Raw genomic sequence first — 18,913 nt, forward strand, 5'->3', positions numbered from 1 at the left:
TAAATTTTATACAGAGCTGCACTCTGAATGTGTGAGTGCAGAGAAGATTTCTGAATGGGAGTATCAAGGTGAGAGGGAAATGGCAGGAAAAAGTAGCTCTTGATTTTTGCATCTTGAAATGATTGGTATTAATGTACGTATTTATTTCTCGAGGCATAACTTTATAGAAATAATCATTTCTAGAAAATATTTCTCTAATGTTTGCATCAAAACATAGTCAGGTTGTCGCATCATCAATGCTTTTAGAAATATTTCAAAACCACCCCCCAGACTCATCCTTCTGGTACAATTGCGTGTAGTTATTTGCTGAATGTGTTACTTGAGCACAGTATTTTCTTTGCTTGTGTTAGGCACACAGCTCCCTTCCTTATTGAATCTAGCAGTTCTTCACTCCCATCTCCTTCTCCCTCAGCATGCTGAGAATACATAAAGAACAGTTAAACCTATCACAGTTTGCTGCTTTTTCTCAGTAGTTTTAGATTTTTTAGCATTCACTGGGATATCTGCCTGATACTAAAGTTATTTACTTTTCTCAGTACAAATTGCTCAAAAGTAATTGGAGGATAATCAGCTTGAAAATAGAATGCCCTTGTACTCTAAATTATGTTATGAACATCTGAATCTTAATTCTTGAGCTTCCTCTGTTACTGTTCCTCAACACAGGTGAAATCTGGTTACATCATTTAGTTAAACAGCTGGCATGCAGACGTAGTAGGATAATACTTCTGGTAATTTCATTATTTGATGTTTTATACAACATTATGCGTTAGTTTTGATGCCTAAAATAAAACTTAACCTTTACCCACCTATTGAATAGTCTATAGGGAATTTGGAGCTAGGTGATCTTAAAGCCCCTTCCAACCATTCCATGATTTTCTGCTTTGGGATGACCTATAGCTGTACTATACAGCTCCCGAGTGTAACGTCCAGGTTAATACTGTGCATGCATACATAAACAATATATACATGTGACATACTGCTGCTTTTTTTCAGCAGATGTATGTTAAAGAGCAGGATTTTTAAAAACTTTTAACACATAATTACTGTATACTAGATATTTATGTGTTGGATGGAGGGGATAGGTTTAGTATTTAATCTATTCTGTGTCATAAAGTTGGTTTTATTTTATACTACAGAGCAGTTTAGCATAAAGCCTGTGCCACCCTTAATGTCTTGCCTTATGTTAAGCATCCTTTGCTTGATTTACAAATTGCCATTAGAAAAAAAAAAAAACAACAAAAAAACATTTTGCACTTGGGAAGCAGATTTCTTTTTCTGCCTTTTGAGGTGCTTCTGATATTAAAGTCGCTTATCCCATTTAAACACACAATAAATGTGCTTTTAAAAACACAATTTTAGAGTTCTGCCTATATCTTTATTTGAAGTAAACCTAATAACTCCTAGTTTTGTACTTCTTTTCTGCATAGATAGGTTAACACTTATTCTTAAATAATGATTATGTATTGCCTATACAGTCCCATATTTTCTTAAGACAGATGCTTTTCATGGAATCACAGAATGGCCTGAGTTGAAAAGGACCACAATAATAATCAAGTTTCAACCCCCCTACTATATGCAGGGTTGCCAACCACCAGACAAAGCTGCCCAGAGCCAAATTCAGCCTGGCCTTGAATGCCTCCAGGGATGGGGCATCCACAACCAATACCTCCTTGAAAAATGTTAAATTAGTAGCATTTTATTCATGTCATAAAGGAGACACTGTGGAAACCCCTGTTATTATTGCATTTAAGTGATGCAGTTGGAATCCTCTGTTCTTCACCTTAGGGCAGAAGGTCGCTAGGGCATGCATGATGTGGTGGAGTTGCAGGAAGCTCCTCTCCTTGGGCAATGACTGTCCAGGCTTTCAGTAGAAAGAATGTTTTAGTTATTTCCATCATCAGCAGATATTGCTACTGAAATCTTCCTGCAGGCTCTCTAGCACAGACTTTCGCTGTTACACTAAGATTAGTAACCTCGAGTGAGGCTGACACCATTTTGGCTGTGTAGGCTCTGTGGCTCAGCTGGAAGTTAGTTTTGTTGGGATAGCTGTGTAGGATTCAGATGCTTAGTAGCAACTATTAAGTCGTTGTCAAGAAGGGAACAAGGGTTGAAGAGGGTGTACCCTAATACAAGTAACATTTCCACAAAGTTCTGCATAGCGTCTTGACCTGGGTAATTGGAAGCGCACTGTAGTGCAGCTACCTGTGAAAGTGTTCTTCAGCCTGGACCTTTTTTCACTGCTTTACCCGTTAAATATAAAACTCATTCCTTGGTACATCATCATTGTAGTAGAGCTGGAAAATTCATCATTTTCTCTTTATTAAACAAATGATGTAGGTCTTTGTTTTTGTTGGTAGCATGAAAGAAAAATATTAAATCTTAATAAGCATATTTTCACATTGTGCTGGGATGTAGTTTATTTGCAGTCACTGAAATTTAAAAGAACATCTTTGTGGCTTAGTTAATAAGTTTACAAAAAATGAATCTGCCAGTATAAACTTCTTTCTTCCTTTTAAATTGTAGGCTAATGAATCAGAGCCCACCAGGCTCATGGCAGGTGTTCCAGGTCTAATAATAATAATAATAATAATCTATTTAAAATTGGATTCCTGGCACTTAAGTTAAAGGAATGATAGACTAAAAAATGAAATTTTGTCTCTGGAGATTCCCAAGATGGTTTAAATGTGCCTTTACTCTGAGCATTAGAAAGAAAATGAATAAGAGTAGCTTATTCATGCTTTAAGAAAATGGGTTGGAAATATCCCTCTTTCCTTCCTTCTCACCCCATGTGGAGTGATGCTGACTGTGTGTTATGCTTATTGCTGCCAGTTTGTAAATTGTATTTTTTTTTCCCCCCCCTCAGAAATCTTTACCCCAAATTTGCATCACCTTGGGCATCGTCACCTTGTCGACCTCAAGACATAGGTAAGAAAAAAAAGGCTATTTAATTCAATATTAATATATGAAAATGGTTCTCATTTACAAGTCTTAATAGTTGCATCAATTCCGATTCTTTTTTAGACTTCCATGTTCCATCTGAATACTTAACTAACATTCACATTAGGGATAAGGTGAGTATGTGTGTGTACTTTTTGTTAGTTTATTACCAGTAATTTTCTAAATTTTCTTTCAAACAGATTTTTTTTTTTTTTTCAAATTCAATGCATTCAGTGGATGTTCTCAATCTTTTTAAGAGCAATGATATGTTAACTGGCGGGTTAGAACATATCATGCACCCATTCCACCTTAGAAAAGGGTAGGGAAAACAAAAATGAGTACGGGCAGAGTTAGCTAACAAACACGTTGTATGCTCTTCATACAAAGAGCATGTTTAGTATAATTCAGTGTGCTGTAATATTCAAATGCCATATTAAATTGTTTTTTTCTTGAGATTGGCTCAGAATTGTGATTCAAGATACTGTCATATTTATCTGTTGCTTCCCATGTGTACACAAATAGGAATTCTTGTTAGGTGCATTTTTTTTCAAGTACTGTAGCTCCTTAAGAGGGGCTATTGAGAAATACGGCAAGAAATTCTGCTCGTGTTACTTACTAGGGTGTGAAATAAGCAAATACATTCAAGTGTTTAAAGAACTAAGAAGAGTAGATGAAGATACACATAGGTGCAGGGATAAAATTCTGTCTTGCTGATTCTTCTGTTTATTCTCTTAACGTATCTTCGTGTTAGTTGGAAAGGTTAACAAAATGAAGAAAAATGATTGTTGTAATAATTCTTTCTCCTGTTAGATTACAATTTACAATGCATGTAGGATGGAAGCACATTCTGCATGTATCCCTCTGTTATTTAAGTGGGATATTTTGTCTTAAAGTATTTATATATAGTGATTTTTTTCATCCTCATTTTCTTCCATCTTTTGCAGCTGGCTGCAATAAAACTCGGCCGATATGGAGAAGATCTCCTGTTTTATCTCTATTACATGAATGGAGGAGATGTATTACAGCTATTAGCGGCAGTAGAGCTGTACGTTCAAACTACTTTGTTGGTCTTACATGATTTAATTTTTCGCAGTAATGAAGTAGTACATGTAATATTAAAAAAGAAAAAACAATACTGGAAAGAGAAGCTTAGTCAATCTAAGGCTGAAAAACTGTTTCAGAATACCTCCTCCGACACTGGTTCCATTTTGCACTTCTTTCATTCATACAGCAGAAATCAAATGTCTGTCTCATAAATTTAGCATTCTTATAAAGCGATGTGAAAAAAGTTTGTGAGTGTTCATTAGTTATTAAATGTCTAACCTGAGAATCTTCAACTAAATGAAGATAGTCATAAAGAAGAGTTTGTTGTTTGAACTTACCAGACTTGCTGAAGTTTTGTGTGTGATGAAGTTAAAGTGTAATAATTAAGTGGAAGTGGTATGCGATAGCAACCGTAATGATGCCTTAGAAATAGCATTTTGATTTTGAATGTATTGTACGAGTTTTATGTAAAATCTTAGAATTGTAGCCTGTGACATCAAATTGAAATAACTAATGCTAAAAATTATTTTTCCTTCCTATTGAAAGATTTAACCGGGATTGGAGATACCACAAAGAAGAACGAGTATGGATCACCAGGGCACCCGGAATGGAGCCAACAATGAAAACCAATACGTACGAGAGGGGAACATATTACTTCTTTGACTGTCTTAACTGGAGGAAAGTAGCTAAGGTATATATTTCCCCTTGTGAGGATATTTTAAGTCTATCAGCTGTACGTTTTTAGAAAGACAGTAACCCAAAGTCCATCTCAGAATCTCAGCTTTTAACCTCACATCATTCCAGTTCATTATCTTTGTTCCTGATGTGCATGAGAACAGAGATTGCCTAAAAAATAACTGGCTTGTCTGTGGAAAGGGAGGAGCAGTTTTTCCATTTCCTGTTTTCTTTGGGAACTAAAAAGAGCTTCTTGTTTTCATCACAATTTTTATTAATATTGAAAACCTTTCTTTCAAGTACAGTATTCTAGAATAAAAATAATTGTTATTTTTAAAATTCTGCATGCAAATATTACTATTTTGCTTTAGAAAGTTGAGCAGGGAGTTACCACATCAAGCTTTAGACTTAGAACAGGTGTTTAGAGTGGGAGGAGTTGGCTTGGGTTGTTTTTGTTGTTGCTGTTTTCTAGATACTGTCTTATTGAGCATAATGTAGGAGTTCAGTGCTCTCGTTTGAATGTTCACGTACTTCAAAATAGATTGCTTCTCTTAGGGAGGAGATGTTTTCATGATTGTTTTCTGTATTCTAGGCCAAGAGGCATTAAAAAATACACAAAAAGAACAACGGTCTTCTCCCTTTCCACTTATGATAATTTGTTCCCTTCTGTTTTGAATACTGTCAATACTGCTCACCCCTTATTTGTAATTTATGGAATTATGCTTCTTTTTCTCCACCCTCTTGTCAAAGTATTTTCAAAATACTTCCCAGTATTTAAGTGTCTTTCAGCTTTAAAACCATTTTGTACAGTGTATTTTCCTTGCTTGATTAAGATTTCTTCACTCTGTGAAAGCAAATGCTTTCTAATGAATATAAGTGCAGGAATATTTTAGTGATCAGCAGTGTTATCATTCACTAACCTGAAAAAAGGGATACGTTCTTCCGATAGTAGCCTATCCTATAAGGGAATGCATTCAACTCTAGTTTGAGCTGGAAACGATACATACGCATTATGCACACAACCATCACACCTAGCTAGAGTCTGAGTTGGATAATCTTCCAAAAAATCACAGTCCTTGTTTAATTTTAGTTCATAGAATCATTGAATGGCCTGGGTTGAAAGAGGACCTCAAAGATCACCTTGTTTTAACCCTCTTGCCACAGGCAGGATTGCCAACCATCAGACCAAGCTGCCCAGAGCCACAGCCAGCCTGGCCTTGAATGCCTCCAGGGATGGGGCATCCACAGCCACTCTAGGCAACCTGTTCCAGTGCATCACCACGCTCTGAGTAAAAAACTTCCTCCTAATATCTAACCTAAACTTCCTCTGTCTTAGTTTAAAACCATTCCCCCTACTCCTATCCACCCATGTATACAGCAGTTCCCCATTCTGTTTATATGTTCCCTTCAAGTACTGGAAGGCCACAGTGAGGTCTCCCTGGAGCCTTCTTTTCTCCAAGCTAAATAAGCCCATTCCCTCAACCTTTCTATGTAGAAGAGGTTATCCAGCCCTCTGATCATCTTAGTGGCCCTCCTCTGGACCTGTTCCACGAGCTCCACATCCTTCCAGTGCTGTGGGCCCCAGGCCTGGACGCAGTGCTCCAGATGGGGCCTCACAAGAGCTGAGTAGATGGGGACCATCACCTCCCTCTCCCTGCTGGCTGCCCCTTTTTTAATGCAGTCCAGAACACAGTTGGCCTTCCAGGCTGCCAGCACACACTGCTGGCTCACATCCAGCTTCTCACCTATCAGAGCCCCCCAAGTCCTTCTCTGCAGGGCTGCTCTCAAGGAGATCTTCTCCCAGTTTGTATAAACACCTGAGATTGCCCCACCCAGGTACAACCCCTTGCACGTGGCCTTGTTGAATCTTATTAGGTTCACATGGGCCCACTTATCCAGCCTATCCAAGTCCCACTGGATGGCTTCCCTTCCCTACAATGTATCGACTGCACTGCTCAGCTTGGTGTCATCTGCAAATTTGCTGAGGGTGCACTCAATTCCATTGTCTGTGTCATTGATAAAGGTGTTGAAAAGCACTGGTCCTGAGAAGGACCCTTGGAGGACACTACTTGTGACTGGCCTCCACCCAGACATAGAACTATTGATCACAACCCTTTGGCTGTGACCAGCCAACCTGCTGTAGTTACATGGAATTATATAGCAGTGGCATGATTTTCCTTCAAGTTTTAATCAGCATGGCAGATTCATTCATGATAAAGAAACTTAGAACATATACAGTATCTACAGAACGTCTGACCATACTCCTGTGTGTTTGGTTTATTTTCTGGAAAACACATAGCAGATCAGACTAAATCTTGAGACACTGAACAAGATTCCTGTATGTTGGAACTATGCATGTTCTACCTGTTTAGGTGTTTCATTTAATTGGAAGGCCGAAATTCTGCATTGCTTGCACAGAAGGCATTTCATTTCTGTGATCAAGCTGTATCTACATACTTCTAAGATAATATATAATAAATTTGCTTAGTCTGTGCAACCCCTTGAGAAATTTACATTTTAGTCATTTCCAATGATGTGTGACACTCATCAGTCCATTCGCACATTTGACTCATTCCTTTTACTGCTTTTCCAATGGTCGTAACAAATCTAAAACTTCCTAATGGAAGATTTTAATAGCAAGCTGTGCTTGTGCAATTAATTATATAGATATAATTTATATATACAAAGTGATTCCAAGACCTTCAAGCAAAAACATCTCTCCCCTCAAAGGAGAACCCAAACAAAAATGTTATTTCTGTGTTTAAATTATTGAGTTGTTGTTTGATATAGCTTGTTAGGTATCCCAAGGCACTGTTTAAGGTTATTTTATTACTTAAGGTCTTCAGAGAGGAAGTAATTACTTTTAGAAAGGATAGATTTATTCTTTGGAATCAATGTTTTCTATTTATTAGTGAACAATTAAAGTCTCAAATAGGTATCCATATCAGTAGATCAGATGGAAATTTTACTGTATTTGGAAACAAAAAGTTATTTTACTAGAAGGAGGTGATGTCCATTGTGTAAGGGTAGTAACATCTGTAGTGTCTCCTGTTTTTCTACACGCAGTGAAAGTATCAAGCTTGATACTACTTGATGCTTAAGCACTACTTCAGAAGACAGTACTTTTTCTGCTGGGAGTTAAGTACTGTCCTGACATTCAGCATCCAGTGCTTGAGTTGTTTGTTTGCCTTTTTGTCCTTCCTCTGTTAAAGAGTAGAGCTGGTTTTTTTTATAGTGGGTGTTCCTGGCTGTAGGGAGGAAACAGAGATACACAAAATGAGTTCTCCAAATGATTTTGCCCAGGATCTATACAGATTTTTTTTGCATTTCATATTTGTTTTTGGTTTGCTGCAAAGTGCACCAGGCAAGTTAAGTATTGATCACAGGAGGATAGAGAGAGATTTGAAGAAAATTGGTATGGTGTTACATGGAGAAGGAATCGCTTGAAACCCTTCCTCAAGATTTCCATCCATGATCAGTAAATAAGAATTTCTGTGCATATGTTTAGTATGGTCTTGGCACTGTATGGTAATGGTGTTACCTCTGATGATTCCTGGACTGGACTTTTCCCATGAGGAGTAAAACAAGAATGGCAGTATGTGTTGACCTCTAAACTGAAGGAAAATATGGCTAAGTAACTTTTCCTAACAATTACAGAAGTATTAATACAGTATTAGTTCAGGAAATTAAAAATATAAGAATCTGGGGGGAAAAAAGGGTTCTGATAAATAGCAGTCTGTTACTGTAACAGCTGCATTACTGGTTGAGTATTGGGAATACAGTTCCTTAGGAGGCCACAGTAGTAATTGCTGCGTAATAGTTTCATTAGTGCTCTTGAAGCAGTCAAACAAGAATTATTTCTGGTGAATTACTCTCTTATTTATATATGCAAATTAAATTATTTTTCAAGGTACTCTGTAAACTCATCTGTTGTTTTAGTGTATATTCTCAAATAGATGGCGGCACGTATTCTAATGTGCTGTGCCTTGAGGAAGTTGCATTATGCAGTTATTAGCTTATGTATTTATTGCACCTGCAAATTAATAACTCAGTTATTAAAGGTTATATTGAATTACAATTGATACAGGGAAATGTAACTGTTTCCTCTGAATAACATTATAAAATCTTACAGCTAAGTTTGTAATAATGAAGAGCAAGGCTTGTTAGATTTTTTTATAGGATCCTAGATTAAAGAGTAGGCTGAATTTTCTATTCCTAATACTCTATTTCCTAAAAGAGGGAAATTAAAAAATAAATTAAACAAAAAAAAGCTGAGTCTCTTAAAGAAAATAATAGATAGATCCTAATCTATTAAGATTTTGTTAATTCTGTATTGATAGGGGGTTTAAGTATTGAGAAAATGCTAACAACAGTAAATTTCAAATCCACCGTAAGTGCCAAACAGAACACAGGAAAATGCTGACTACAGATATGTCTCTGTATATGATTTTTCATTCTAGGGCATTTAGAAAGTACAATATGGCTAAAGACACTTTGATTTTTCACTGAGGATTTGGCTTTATAGTGTGCTGCTGTTGAGGAGACGTGAAAGAGAGAGGAAGGGAAGTGGATATGAGACCAAAACTGCCTTCTACAATTGCACGTTTACTGAAATCCTGGTTTAAATTGTCTGAAGTAAACTGTCTGGAATTTCTCCTTTGAAAAGTAAGGAGAAATAATCCTGTTTAAGGAGAGGAAAAAAAAAATAACATAACCTGTATACTTTGATTTAGTATCTATAAAATGTGGAGTTCTTTCTGAAGAAAGGTTAAATTTCCAGGTGTTTACTTGCTTGTAAGGGTTGCTGCCTGTATTAAATGACTTTCTAGTAATTATAGAAGTATTAATATTGATCTTAAAGTGGTAGAACGTTAAATTTGTTCTTGTAACAGCAATGTGCCATTGTATTTGAGTTCAGGCCCTACCTTAAACTTGGGTCTTTGCACCCATCTTTAAGCCAGCATAAATACTGCCTTCTTGGTCCCGCTTAGATTTTCTTTGCTGTCATTTAATGGGACTACACAGCCCAGACTTATTTGTGATCTAGGCAATTCTTATTCAGCTAACTTTGCTTTGGCTTAGTCTATTAATGCTATGGATCACCTGAAACAATTCTGTCTCCAGTATTTTTTATATATTATTGTTTGTCTGTGTGCAGGCTGATGTAACTTTGCCACCAAAGCAAGTTTTTAGAGCGGCACAAGAAGGAACTGATTTAATTGCATAGAAAATTTATTTAGTGTTGAGCATGTGCCCTAAGTTTCCACGCACAGCTAGTACTCATTTTCCTTGGTCATTAAAACATATCTAATTTTCAATAATTATTCTGTATAAGAAGTTAACAATATAACAAATGTTTGTCAATGGATAAGTGGCATTTATACACTTTATTTGTATCTGTTTATATTCAAAAATATCAGTGATGCTGTTCACACCCTAAACTACAGTGGCCCCCGGAATCAAAAGGAAAGACTTAAAGTGTAAAAAAAACATGTAATACAAGTATTTTTCTACATACAATAAATAATTGCCTTTTAGTTTTCAACAAATTTTCGTCAATGAGTTCTTTTTTGGTATTGTCAGATATAACTGAAGTATTCTTAAATGCTGCTGGATATTGGGCTTCAGCACTGCTGACGTGTAAGTCGAAAAGGCACAGTAAGCCTTTTTATTTTAAGATCAGTAACAGTCTGAAGCATCCATTCATATGCTCCTAGAGCAGCTTTGGTAGGAAATTGTATTCCTCCTTCTAAACGAGGGGTTTCCAGTTTGTGGCCCACAAAGCACTGCTCAAGGTGCCAAACCCTTCCTTCAGACAGGACCGGCAGTAGCACGCAGCCACAGTAAGTTTGGAAACCCCATTTATAGGTAATCAATTCCATTGTAGTGGTTAAAGTAAAGTGTAATTTCAAGGGTATTTCAGAGCGTGTGAAGGTTCAGGTAACCGATCTAAGCTTTTATTATTAATTCTTATCTTTTGTTTACAATTCTGTTTAAAAAAAAAAGCAGTTCCCCAACAGAATGATAGTAATCTGCAGATCCTTCCATGATTATGTGCAAAATGGAAACTCTGAAAGCCAGGAATGGGAGAGAAGTTTGAGAGGTATTTTCCCTATTAAAAAATGACTTCAGAATTATGAAGATCCAACCAACCTAGACCAGCTTGTCACACCAAATACCTGTACACCATGACTTTGCTGCTGAAAAAAGGAGAGAGCAGGCATCCCTTCAGTACCAGCACGTATGTGTGGATCTGCATAAGAGGGGAATGTACACCAACTGGCATGCAGTGTTAATGAGGAGTGCCAAAAGCAATTTTACTTGTTTGTGCAACTTAAAGGCTACGCACAGAGTGTAGTGGAAAAAATGAGAGAAACACATCTTGGCTGAAGCAGAGCAGGAATGCAGAAATGAGGCAAACATACAACACTACTGTGCAAATGGTTCTATAACCTCACATACAGGCTTTGCGAGGATTTTCCAGGTTTAGGTACAGTATTCTCTGGGGAATAGAGACCTGCTGGCTTCCTAGCATTTGTCCCTCATTAGTTTTGTTGCCACGCTGAATGTTCTTTCCATGCTAGTTAGACCTTGTTTTGCATTAAAGCAGAGGAATCGGGGAGTTCAGTTTCCCCAGATTTTATTTCTGATGATGAATTGATTTGTTCTTTAATTGAGTTTGTCTACCTGTAAAAGCTGAAATATTGCACTATTGAAGCACTTCAGGGAGAGCTTTAAAATAATCTGTTCTGCACGCTTAGTGTTTTTATCAGTGTGTAAAAGGAGGGGGATTAAGTTTTCTCTGTAGATACAGATGAAGGTCCTCTGAGGTTCCCCATTCAGTTAGGCAAGATAAATGACTGTGTGTGTCCCTTGTGTTGAAAGGAAGTAGCCTTAAAAAACAGTTGTGCAGCTTCCACTTACTGTACTTCTTGAATGAAGATGAAATGGGGATGAGGCCAAGTTAAGCTGCGGAAAGGATCTGAAAAATATCAGATTGAAGTAATTTCTTGTAACTGCATGTATGAAGGGAGGAGCACCAAATGTCAGAGTGTACTAATTGAGGGTTTTTGCAGGGTCACGGAGGGAAAAGCTGCTTTTTCTGTGTAATAATCAGGATGCATTTAGATATCAGGGCTAGCTGCAATCTGATTTGTAGTAGTTGCTATAGTCAGATTAAAAATTCCTGCTGCATCACTGAGGTATTTTACAAGTAGGCAAACCAAACCCTCTCAGATGGAAGTCAGGAGGTTGTGCCAGTGAGACAGCGAAGCTGCTTGTTTATGCATCAGTTCCTTGTGTGGCATCTGAGTACATGGGCAAAGATTTTTATTCTGAATGGTTGTTTATAATACACCAGGGAGATTTCTTGTGAAAGGTGTTTTCAAAGAGAGGTGTAATACAAAGGAGCTCAGGACATACACAAGGATTTGGGTAAATTGGAGTGTGAAATGTGTTATATTATTTTTCTTCAGTTATGTCTTAAATTGGTTTCAATAGTCTGTCTCTAGCGTTTTAGGTCATGTTCCCCATTGTTGTGCTAAGGTGAAACCCAGCTAGTTTCACCTTAAGACTGGGCCTGGTAGAATGCCACAAAACATCTCAGAACTAAAGATCATACACAATAAGTCTCTGTCCATCTGAACTGTTGAAAGGCAGGAGCCTTTATTCATAATGTAATCATAGCATGGGCTGATTTGTGAGCATGTTGTATATGCAGATTGTATAATTGAGGTCATAACAAGGGTTCTGAGGGTAAAGTACCATTTAAAAAAAAGAAGGTTTGGAGGAATCCCACGCATTGCAGGTGTAGTGGCTCAGAATATTGACTTTTTTTGTAATTAAAATATGGAATCCAAGATAGTGAACTGGCTCATTTTTGCCTCAAGATAGATTAGGACTTGATCTCTTTTGTATTCGTGCTTTTCAAATACGGCTTGTAGAAAACACTTTTGAGCAATTAAATGACACATAGTTTTATTTGGCTTTGTCTTTTTTGTTTGTTTCTTTTTTGATTGTAGGAGTTCCATCTGGAATATGACAAATTAGAAGAAAGGCCTCATCTGCCATCAACCTTCAACTACAACCCTGCTCAGCAAGCCTTCTAAAGACTTCCCTTTTCTTGGGGTATGGCTGTCTCAGCACAATACTCAACATAACTGCAGAACTGATGTGGCTCAGGCATCCTGGTTTTAATTCCTTGAGGATCTGGCAATTGGCTCATGCGAAGGGTCACCATTTGAGGTCCTGCCTTACTAATTATGTGCTGCCCAACAACTAAATTTGTAATTGTTTTTTCTTTAGTTTGAGCAGGGTCTGAATTTTTGTTTTTGTTTTATTTTTTTGCCAGCAGACAAGCTTGGGTCTGTAAAGACAAGCGAGTACACTGACAAAAGTTTACCACTTAGTTTTCCAAAATGTAAAAAGTCAAAAAATAAGAAAAAAGACAAAAAATTAGACAACAACAAAATTTGCATTGTTCATTGTAGCACTATTGGTAATAAAAAATGTTTGTGCATTTTTATGTGAAGATCCTTCTCGTATTTCATTTGGAAAGATGAGCAAGGTTTGCTTCCTTCATTTTACTTCCCCTTCTGTTTTTGAAAGGCAGTTTTCGCCAAGCTTAATGCAAGAATATCTGACTGTTTAGAAGAAAGATATTGCCACAGTCTCTGGTTAGTTTCCAGAGTTGTGTATTACTGAGCTTCATCTTTCCAGAATGAGCAAAACACTGTCCAGTCTTTGTTACGATTTTGTAATAAATGTGTACATTTTTTTTAAATTTTTGGACATCACATGAATAAAGGTATGTATGTACGAATGTGTATATATTATATATATGACATCTATTTTGGAAAATGTTTGCCCTGCTGTACCTCATTTTTAGGAGGTGTGCATGGATGCAATATATGAAAACGGGACATTCTGGAACTGCTGGTCAGGGGACTACTTTGTCGCCCTGTGCACTAAAGGGCCAGATTTTCAGCAGCCAAGGACATCCATACCCAAGTGAATGTGATGGGACTTAAGTGAACTGAGACAATTCACTCTGGCTGTTTGAACAGCAGCGTTTCATAGGAAGAGAAAAAAAAAAAAAAAAAGATCAATCTTGTATTTTCTGACCACATAAAGGCTTCTTCTCTTTGTAATAAAGTAGAAAAGCTCTCCTCACTGCAGTGTTGACTTTGATTTGAGATTGTGAAATTATTTCTTCAACAATGAATAATGGAAAAAAAAATTGAAGTATTAAAACTATCGAGCTGTACAGTGGTTAAGGCACTTGAAGAGTCTTTTTGCTGCTGACAAGTAATTTTATAACAGATTCCTATTCTTTTCCACGGTAGACCAAAATGTTTGGTCATCTTGGTTTGAAATCTGTTCCTTTTTGGTTTGTTTTAAAAGAAAAAACAACAAACAAAACACGGGGGGTTGGGTGACACTTCATACGGTTCACATGATAAAAAGGTGCTTCGTCAACTCATCTGAGAAGGAAAACTTGTGAGAAGTGTGGCTTAGAGCTGGTCATAGTTTAGTCCTGAACTGATGCTTACCCACTTTAGATAGATACACTTTTCATTTGATGGTCATTACTGCTAGAACAAACACAAGTACACGCTGCTTGTAGAAAAACTACAACAGCTCCTTAGAATGGAGGAAGAAGAACCCGAACCATTGGGGTAGTTTCCTTTCTCTCCTTGCAACTGGAACTTCACATTGAGCTGCCTTTGGTGATACAAAGCATTTCAGAATACCTGAGATCATCAAGGCAGTAAAACAGTGCCCATCAATCCTTTTTATTTATGGTTTATTTTTTAGGTTTTAACCTGTTTTTCTACGTATTACAAAATAGCTTCCTGGCATTTATCGAACTAAACCTGGAAATGGGCCATCTGTGATACTGTTGCTTTTTCTGTATCAGGTTTATAGTGATTTCAGATTCTACACTTTTACATGTAATTTAAGATGATAGTCATAAAAACCATAAACCTGCTAATCAACATCTTTTTATTATGACAGCACACTTAAATAAGGGCTGTTTATCATCTGGGTGATGACTAACACAGCAGAGAAATATAGCGGCTTTTCCACAGAGTGGACGCAGACGTGTCTGAGAAGTCGAGCCTGCAGCTTGAAATGCTAACAAGGAACATCTTCCAGAAGTTTACTGCTGTGATAAATGTGAACTTTTTCTTTCTTTCTTTTTTAACTACTGGTCTGCTGTGACCATTGCATTTTTGAAGGCTTCCTGAAACATTATTTACTGCTTCAGGTCATTGGGAGTTTATTACTTATGGGGTTGGTTGGTTTGCCAGTCTCGTGGAAATGAATGCAATGAATGCCAGGGAGCAAGAGGAACTGCACTAAAAGTAGCATCTTGTTACCTAAATACATACGCAATTGAGCTGAGATTGAAACCATTGTGCCCTGGGTGGAAGCAGGAGAGATGGCGTGATACCTAAAACAAGGAAGCACATTGTAGGCTGATCCCGAGTTGATTGATCAGAGTGAAAAATCCCTGCTGCTTTTTTTTTTTCCACAAGGAAGAAAAGCTGAAACTTCATTTATACTTGCGGCAAACTGCTTCCTGAATTGGAGATCTTTAAATACCAACAGCGAAGCTCTGAGGCTTTTCTTGCACCTCTTTCACTGTTGCTATAAATAAATGAGAGAGAATAGAAAACTACTCGAAATAATTTTACTTGCGGTGCTTTCCTCCCGTAATTACAACACGGTTGTACAACACGCAAGGTAAGTTCTGAGACACAAACCAGCATTCTTGGAAACAACCAGAAGTACTTTGATTTTTGGCCCGTGAAACCAAACACTCATCTCTCCTCGGCACACGTTGTTTATAACTATGTCTTCAATCATTAAATAGCTCCATTTGGTTTGGAAATCCACTCCCCTGAATTTCCAGGGCTGTGAAAGTGACTTTCACCAACTGGGTTATCTGTAGCATTGCAGTGATCACCCACCGCTGCTCTTTTAACAGTTGTCACTCAACCCACCTGCCTGCGGGGCCATCTGAGGCGCAGGGCATCCCAGAGGAAGGAGGTGAGCGTGGGCCACCTGCGTGTTTGGAAGTAACCATAAAAGCACTCGGGGCTTAATCTCTGCTTTAGTATCCGCTGCCACGTGTGCTTAAGTACCTTCAGGTGCTTGATTAGCCTAATTGAATCCACAAATAATCCAGGGAATCCTGTAGATGCTCGCGTGGCTAAAACTATTTTGCACGTGACTGCGGCTCCATTAATGTTAGCTGGAAGCGTGCTGGCATTCACTGCTGACCTCATCATTGCTTCACAGGTGTGGCATGTGTGTGATACAAGAAAGCAGGGTATAGCTCTTGGAGAAGGTATTTGGCTTCTGAATGGTAGTGCTTTAAAGATATTTACACCCTAGAAAGGAACACTGAAAAAAAAAAACAACACATATATTTAATGTTAATTCCCCAGAGATGGATTGAAAGGCTGGATGTTGAGTGGAGCAAAGGAAGAGAACTTGGTTTCTCTGCCACACTCAGAAGGGCTTCCAAGGGTGCAGTTGGGATCTGAAGTGTGTGGTAGTTGCACAGTGCTGTACTTACAATTACAGTCCTTACTCACTGTAACAACTGCTGCTGTTAACATGCGATTTCTGGATGTTTCCATGCTCCGTGTTTCTCTACACTAACTGCTGCCTAAACACCAGTAGGATCTGGGTTTTGGTGAAGGATGCAGTCCAGGCCGAGCAGCTAAACTGGACTGACAGCTGATGCTTTTGTTTTCGTGTAGCTCCAGAATTAAAGCGCTGTAGCTGTTGGTTCCTCCCCATCTCCTTTAGTAAACACGCGTGCTCTCATTTCTGCGAACCTGAGAGCTCCTGGTATGTTTAAAAGACCAGAGGAAACGCAGCCAGACAAGTCATTTTGAAACTGCGGTTTGATTTACCTCAGTAATTTACCGCTTTCAACCAGCTCACTTTTGGAGCTGAACTTTTTATGTTTTGAAAGTAACATTAAAACACACTGAACGATGGTTTGGGGCTGTACTGATTTGAGACAGTGCAGCACTATCAGCGCTGATTCTTGAATCTTGCTTTCTGAGACTTGCTTTTTTTGCAGCTCACGCAGCCATGTCGGCATTAACACAGCAGTATTGTTTGTAGGTGTATGTCACAACTTCCTGCTAAAACCAGAGAGCATCCTCTGGTTTAACAGGTGGCCCTGCACTGCGCTGCAGCACGGCGGCAAGCTGGCTGATCTTCACTGCTGTCTGCACCATCCTGCATTGCCTATCAGTTGTTCCTGATCAGGAGCAAAGGGGCCTTGCAGAATGTTTTGGAACCAGCTGTTTTTGGGCACTTTGTTTTGCTTTGGTGGTGTTTTTTCCCCTGCCCTTGTTTGTGTTTCTAGCTGCCAGCTGTCACCTTCCGCCCTTTGAAGCCCAGTTTACTTCCTGGTGAGTGTTCTAGCACTGGTTTCAATAAGGCTTTTTTTTTCTTCATGTATACATACATATGTATATTTAGGTTATTCACAAAGGCCTTTTGCTACAGCTGAGACTGTGCAAGAGCTCCCTGGTGGCCATCACAGGCTTCTGCAAGGAAATGCATGTGGCCTCGCAAGGCTCATCCCAGTCCGTCCCCTCTCAGACATCTTAGACATCAGGACAACCCTCCCACCAACATGGCTGTGGAGAGCCAGCCTGTCCCATTGCTCTCCTCCTTCTAGGCTAATTTCTCCTCTGACTGACCATAGCAGGCCTGTAGTACTGGCTTAGTACTGACAAAAATAGTTGTGCAGGCCTTCAAAAAACAACACGTGTGTTTATCTGGTAAACATTAGCCTCCAATTCCAGGCACAATACAGCCTCACCATCTGCTCAGGGCTCCAGCACAGGGTTTGGTGCATGAAGTCCAGCCTTCAAGGTCTGGCATCCATTTGCATTCATGTCACAGCGCTGTGCCTAATGGCCCTCCTGCCAACCGCAGCTCAGTGTCCCACTTGGAGAACTTATGGATCCACTTCATCTTTAAAAGTTTGGGAAAGTGAAAGAAAAATGTGGCCAGAAGAAAAGCATTATTTCCCGTATTTATTGTTCCATTGATATCTGTACCTTCTCATCTGCTGTATCATCAGGCCCAGAAACTGTCACACTTTGTTCTGCAGGATAAAAACATGACAGCTGTTTATTGTACTTTGGCACTGTGTAATGCCAAGTAACGACCAAGTTTATTTGCGAGAGGAGCGCGTTCCTTTGGATCTGAACAGGGCACATCTGAGGGCGACCTTTTAAAGGCTGACACCTTCCAGTTAAATGCAGTTCTCATCTCACAGCCATCATCTGGCCGACCTGTGGTCTGCAGGTAACAACAAAGGGCTCTGAGGCTGTGCTGGTGCTGCACTGGGGTCTCAGACAGAGGCCTGCCCCCCTGCAGGCGTCACCCCTTACACGGCCCTAATCTGCAGCAGCCTCCATGCAGCAAATCATCCTGGGGCCGATAATCCCAGCCAAGCTGTCCCTTCCGCCCCCGGACAGCCCTGAATTAGGTCAGCCGGGTTGAGATCTTCTCATTCGTTTTTAATACGGTTTGTTTCTTCCCCCCTCCCCCAAATTGATAGTAATGGAATTTATTTTGCTTGGTTTATTTGGCTTATATATATGTATATCTTTATTTTATGTTTACTTCTTAATTTTTATTCTGCCGTTCATTTAATACCAGTGTGACCTGTTCTTTATTTTCCTTCTCCTGCCTTTCTTCCCTGTTTCTCAGGCTTTTTTGGTCTTTATTTCCCCCTCTTTTTTTCTTTGCTCTCCCTTTTCTTCATTTTCTTTCCCTCTTTCCTCCTTCCATTTTTTTCCTCCTTTTTTCATTCTTTCCTTTTCTTCTTTTTTTTTTTCCTTTTTCTTTCCCCCCTTTTCCCCCTCTTTTATTTCCTGTACTTCTCCTTCCTTCCTTCCTTCCTTCCTTCCTTCCTTCCTTCCTTCCTTCCTTCCTTCCTTCCTTCCTTCCTTCCTTCCCTTTCCTTCCTTCCTTCCTTCCTTCCTTCCTTCCTTTCCTTTCTCGAATACTACTTCCTTTTTCCTTTCCTTCCTTCCTTCCTTCCTTCCTTCCTTCCTTCCTTCCTTCCTTTCCTTCCTTTCCTTCCTTTCCTTCCTTCCTTTCCTTCCCTCTATTCCCTCTTTCCCTCTTTCCCTCTTTCCCTCTTTTCCCTCTTTCCCTCTTTCCCTCTCTCTCTCTTCTCCCTCTTCTCCCTTTCCTCTTCTCCTTTTCT

At 38.9% G+C, this 18,913-nt stretch overlaps 1 protein-coding gene across 1 annotated transcript in view; it reads left to right on the forward strand.

Annotated features, from left to right (window-relative positions):
* The window catches only part of CNOT2 (CCR4-NOT transcription complex subunit 2), an 84,620-nt gene extending 70,792 nt beyond the window's left edge, over positions 1–13,828 (forward strand). Inside the window, exons 11-15 of the mRNA XM_015855998.2 lie at positions 2,864–2,925; positions 3,022–3,071; positions 3,882–3,982; positions 4,528–4,672; positions 12,678–13,828. Coding sequence (XP_015711484.2) covers positions 2,864–2,925; positions 3,022–3,071; positions 3,882–3,982; positions 4,528–4,672; positions 12,678–12,764 — 445 coding nt within the window. The 3' untranslated portion in view covers positions 12,765–13,828. The remainder of the gene's footprint in view (positions 1–2,863; positions 2,926–3,021; positions 3,072–3,881; positions 3,983–4,527; positions 4,673–12,677) is intronic.
* The last annotated feature ends 5,085 nt before the right edge of the window (positions 13,829–18,913 follow it).

This window comes from Coturnix japonica, chromosome 1 (genome assembly GCF_001577835.2).
Source record: "Coturnix japonica isolate 7356 chromosome 1, Coturnix japonica 2.1, whole genome shotgun sequence".
Classification (NCBI taxonomy): domain Eukaryota; kingdom Metazoa; phylum Chordata; class Aves; order Galliformes; family Phasianidae; genus Coturnix; species Coturnix japonica.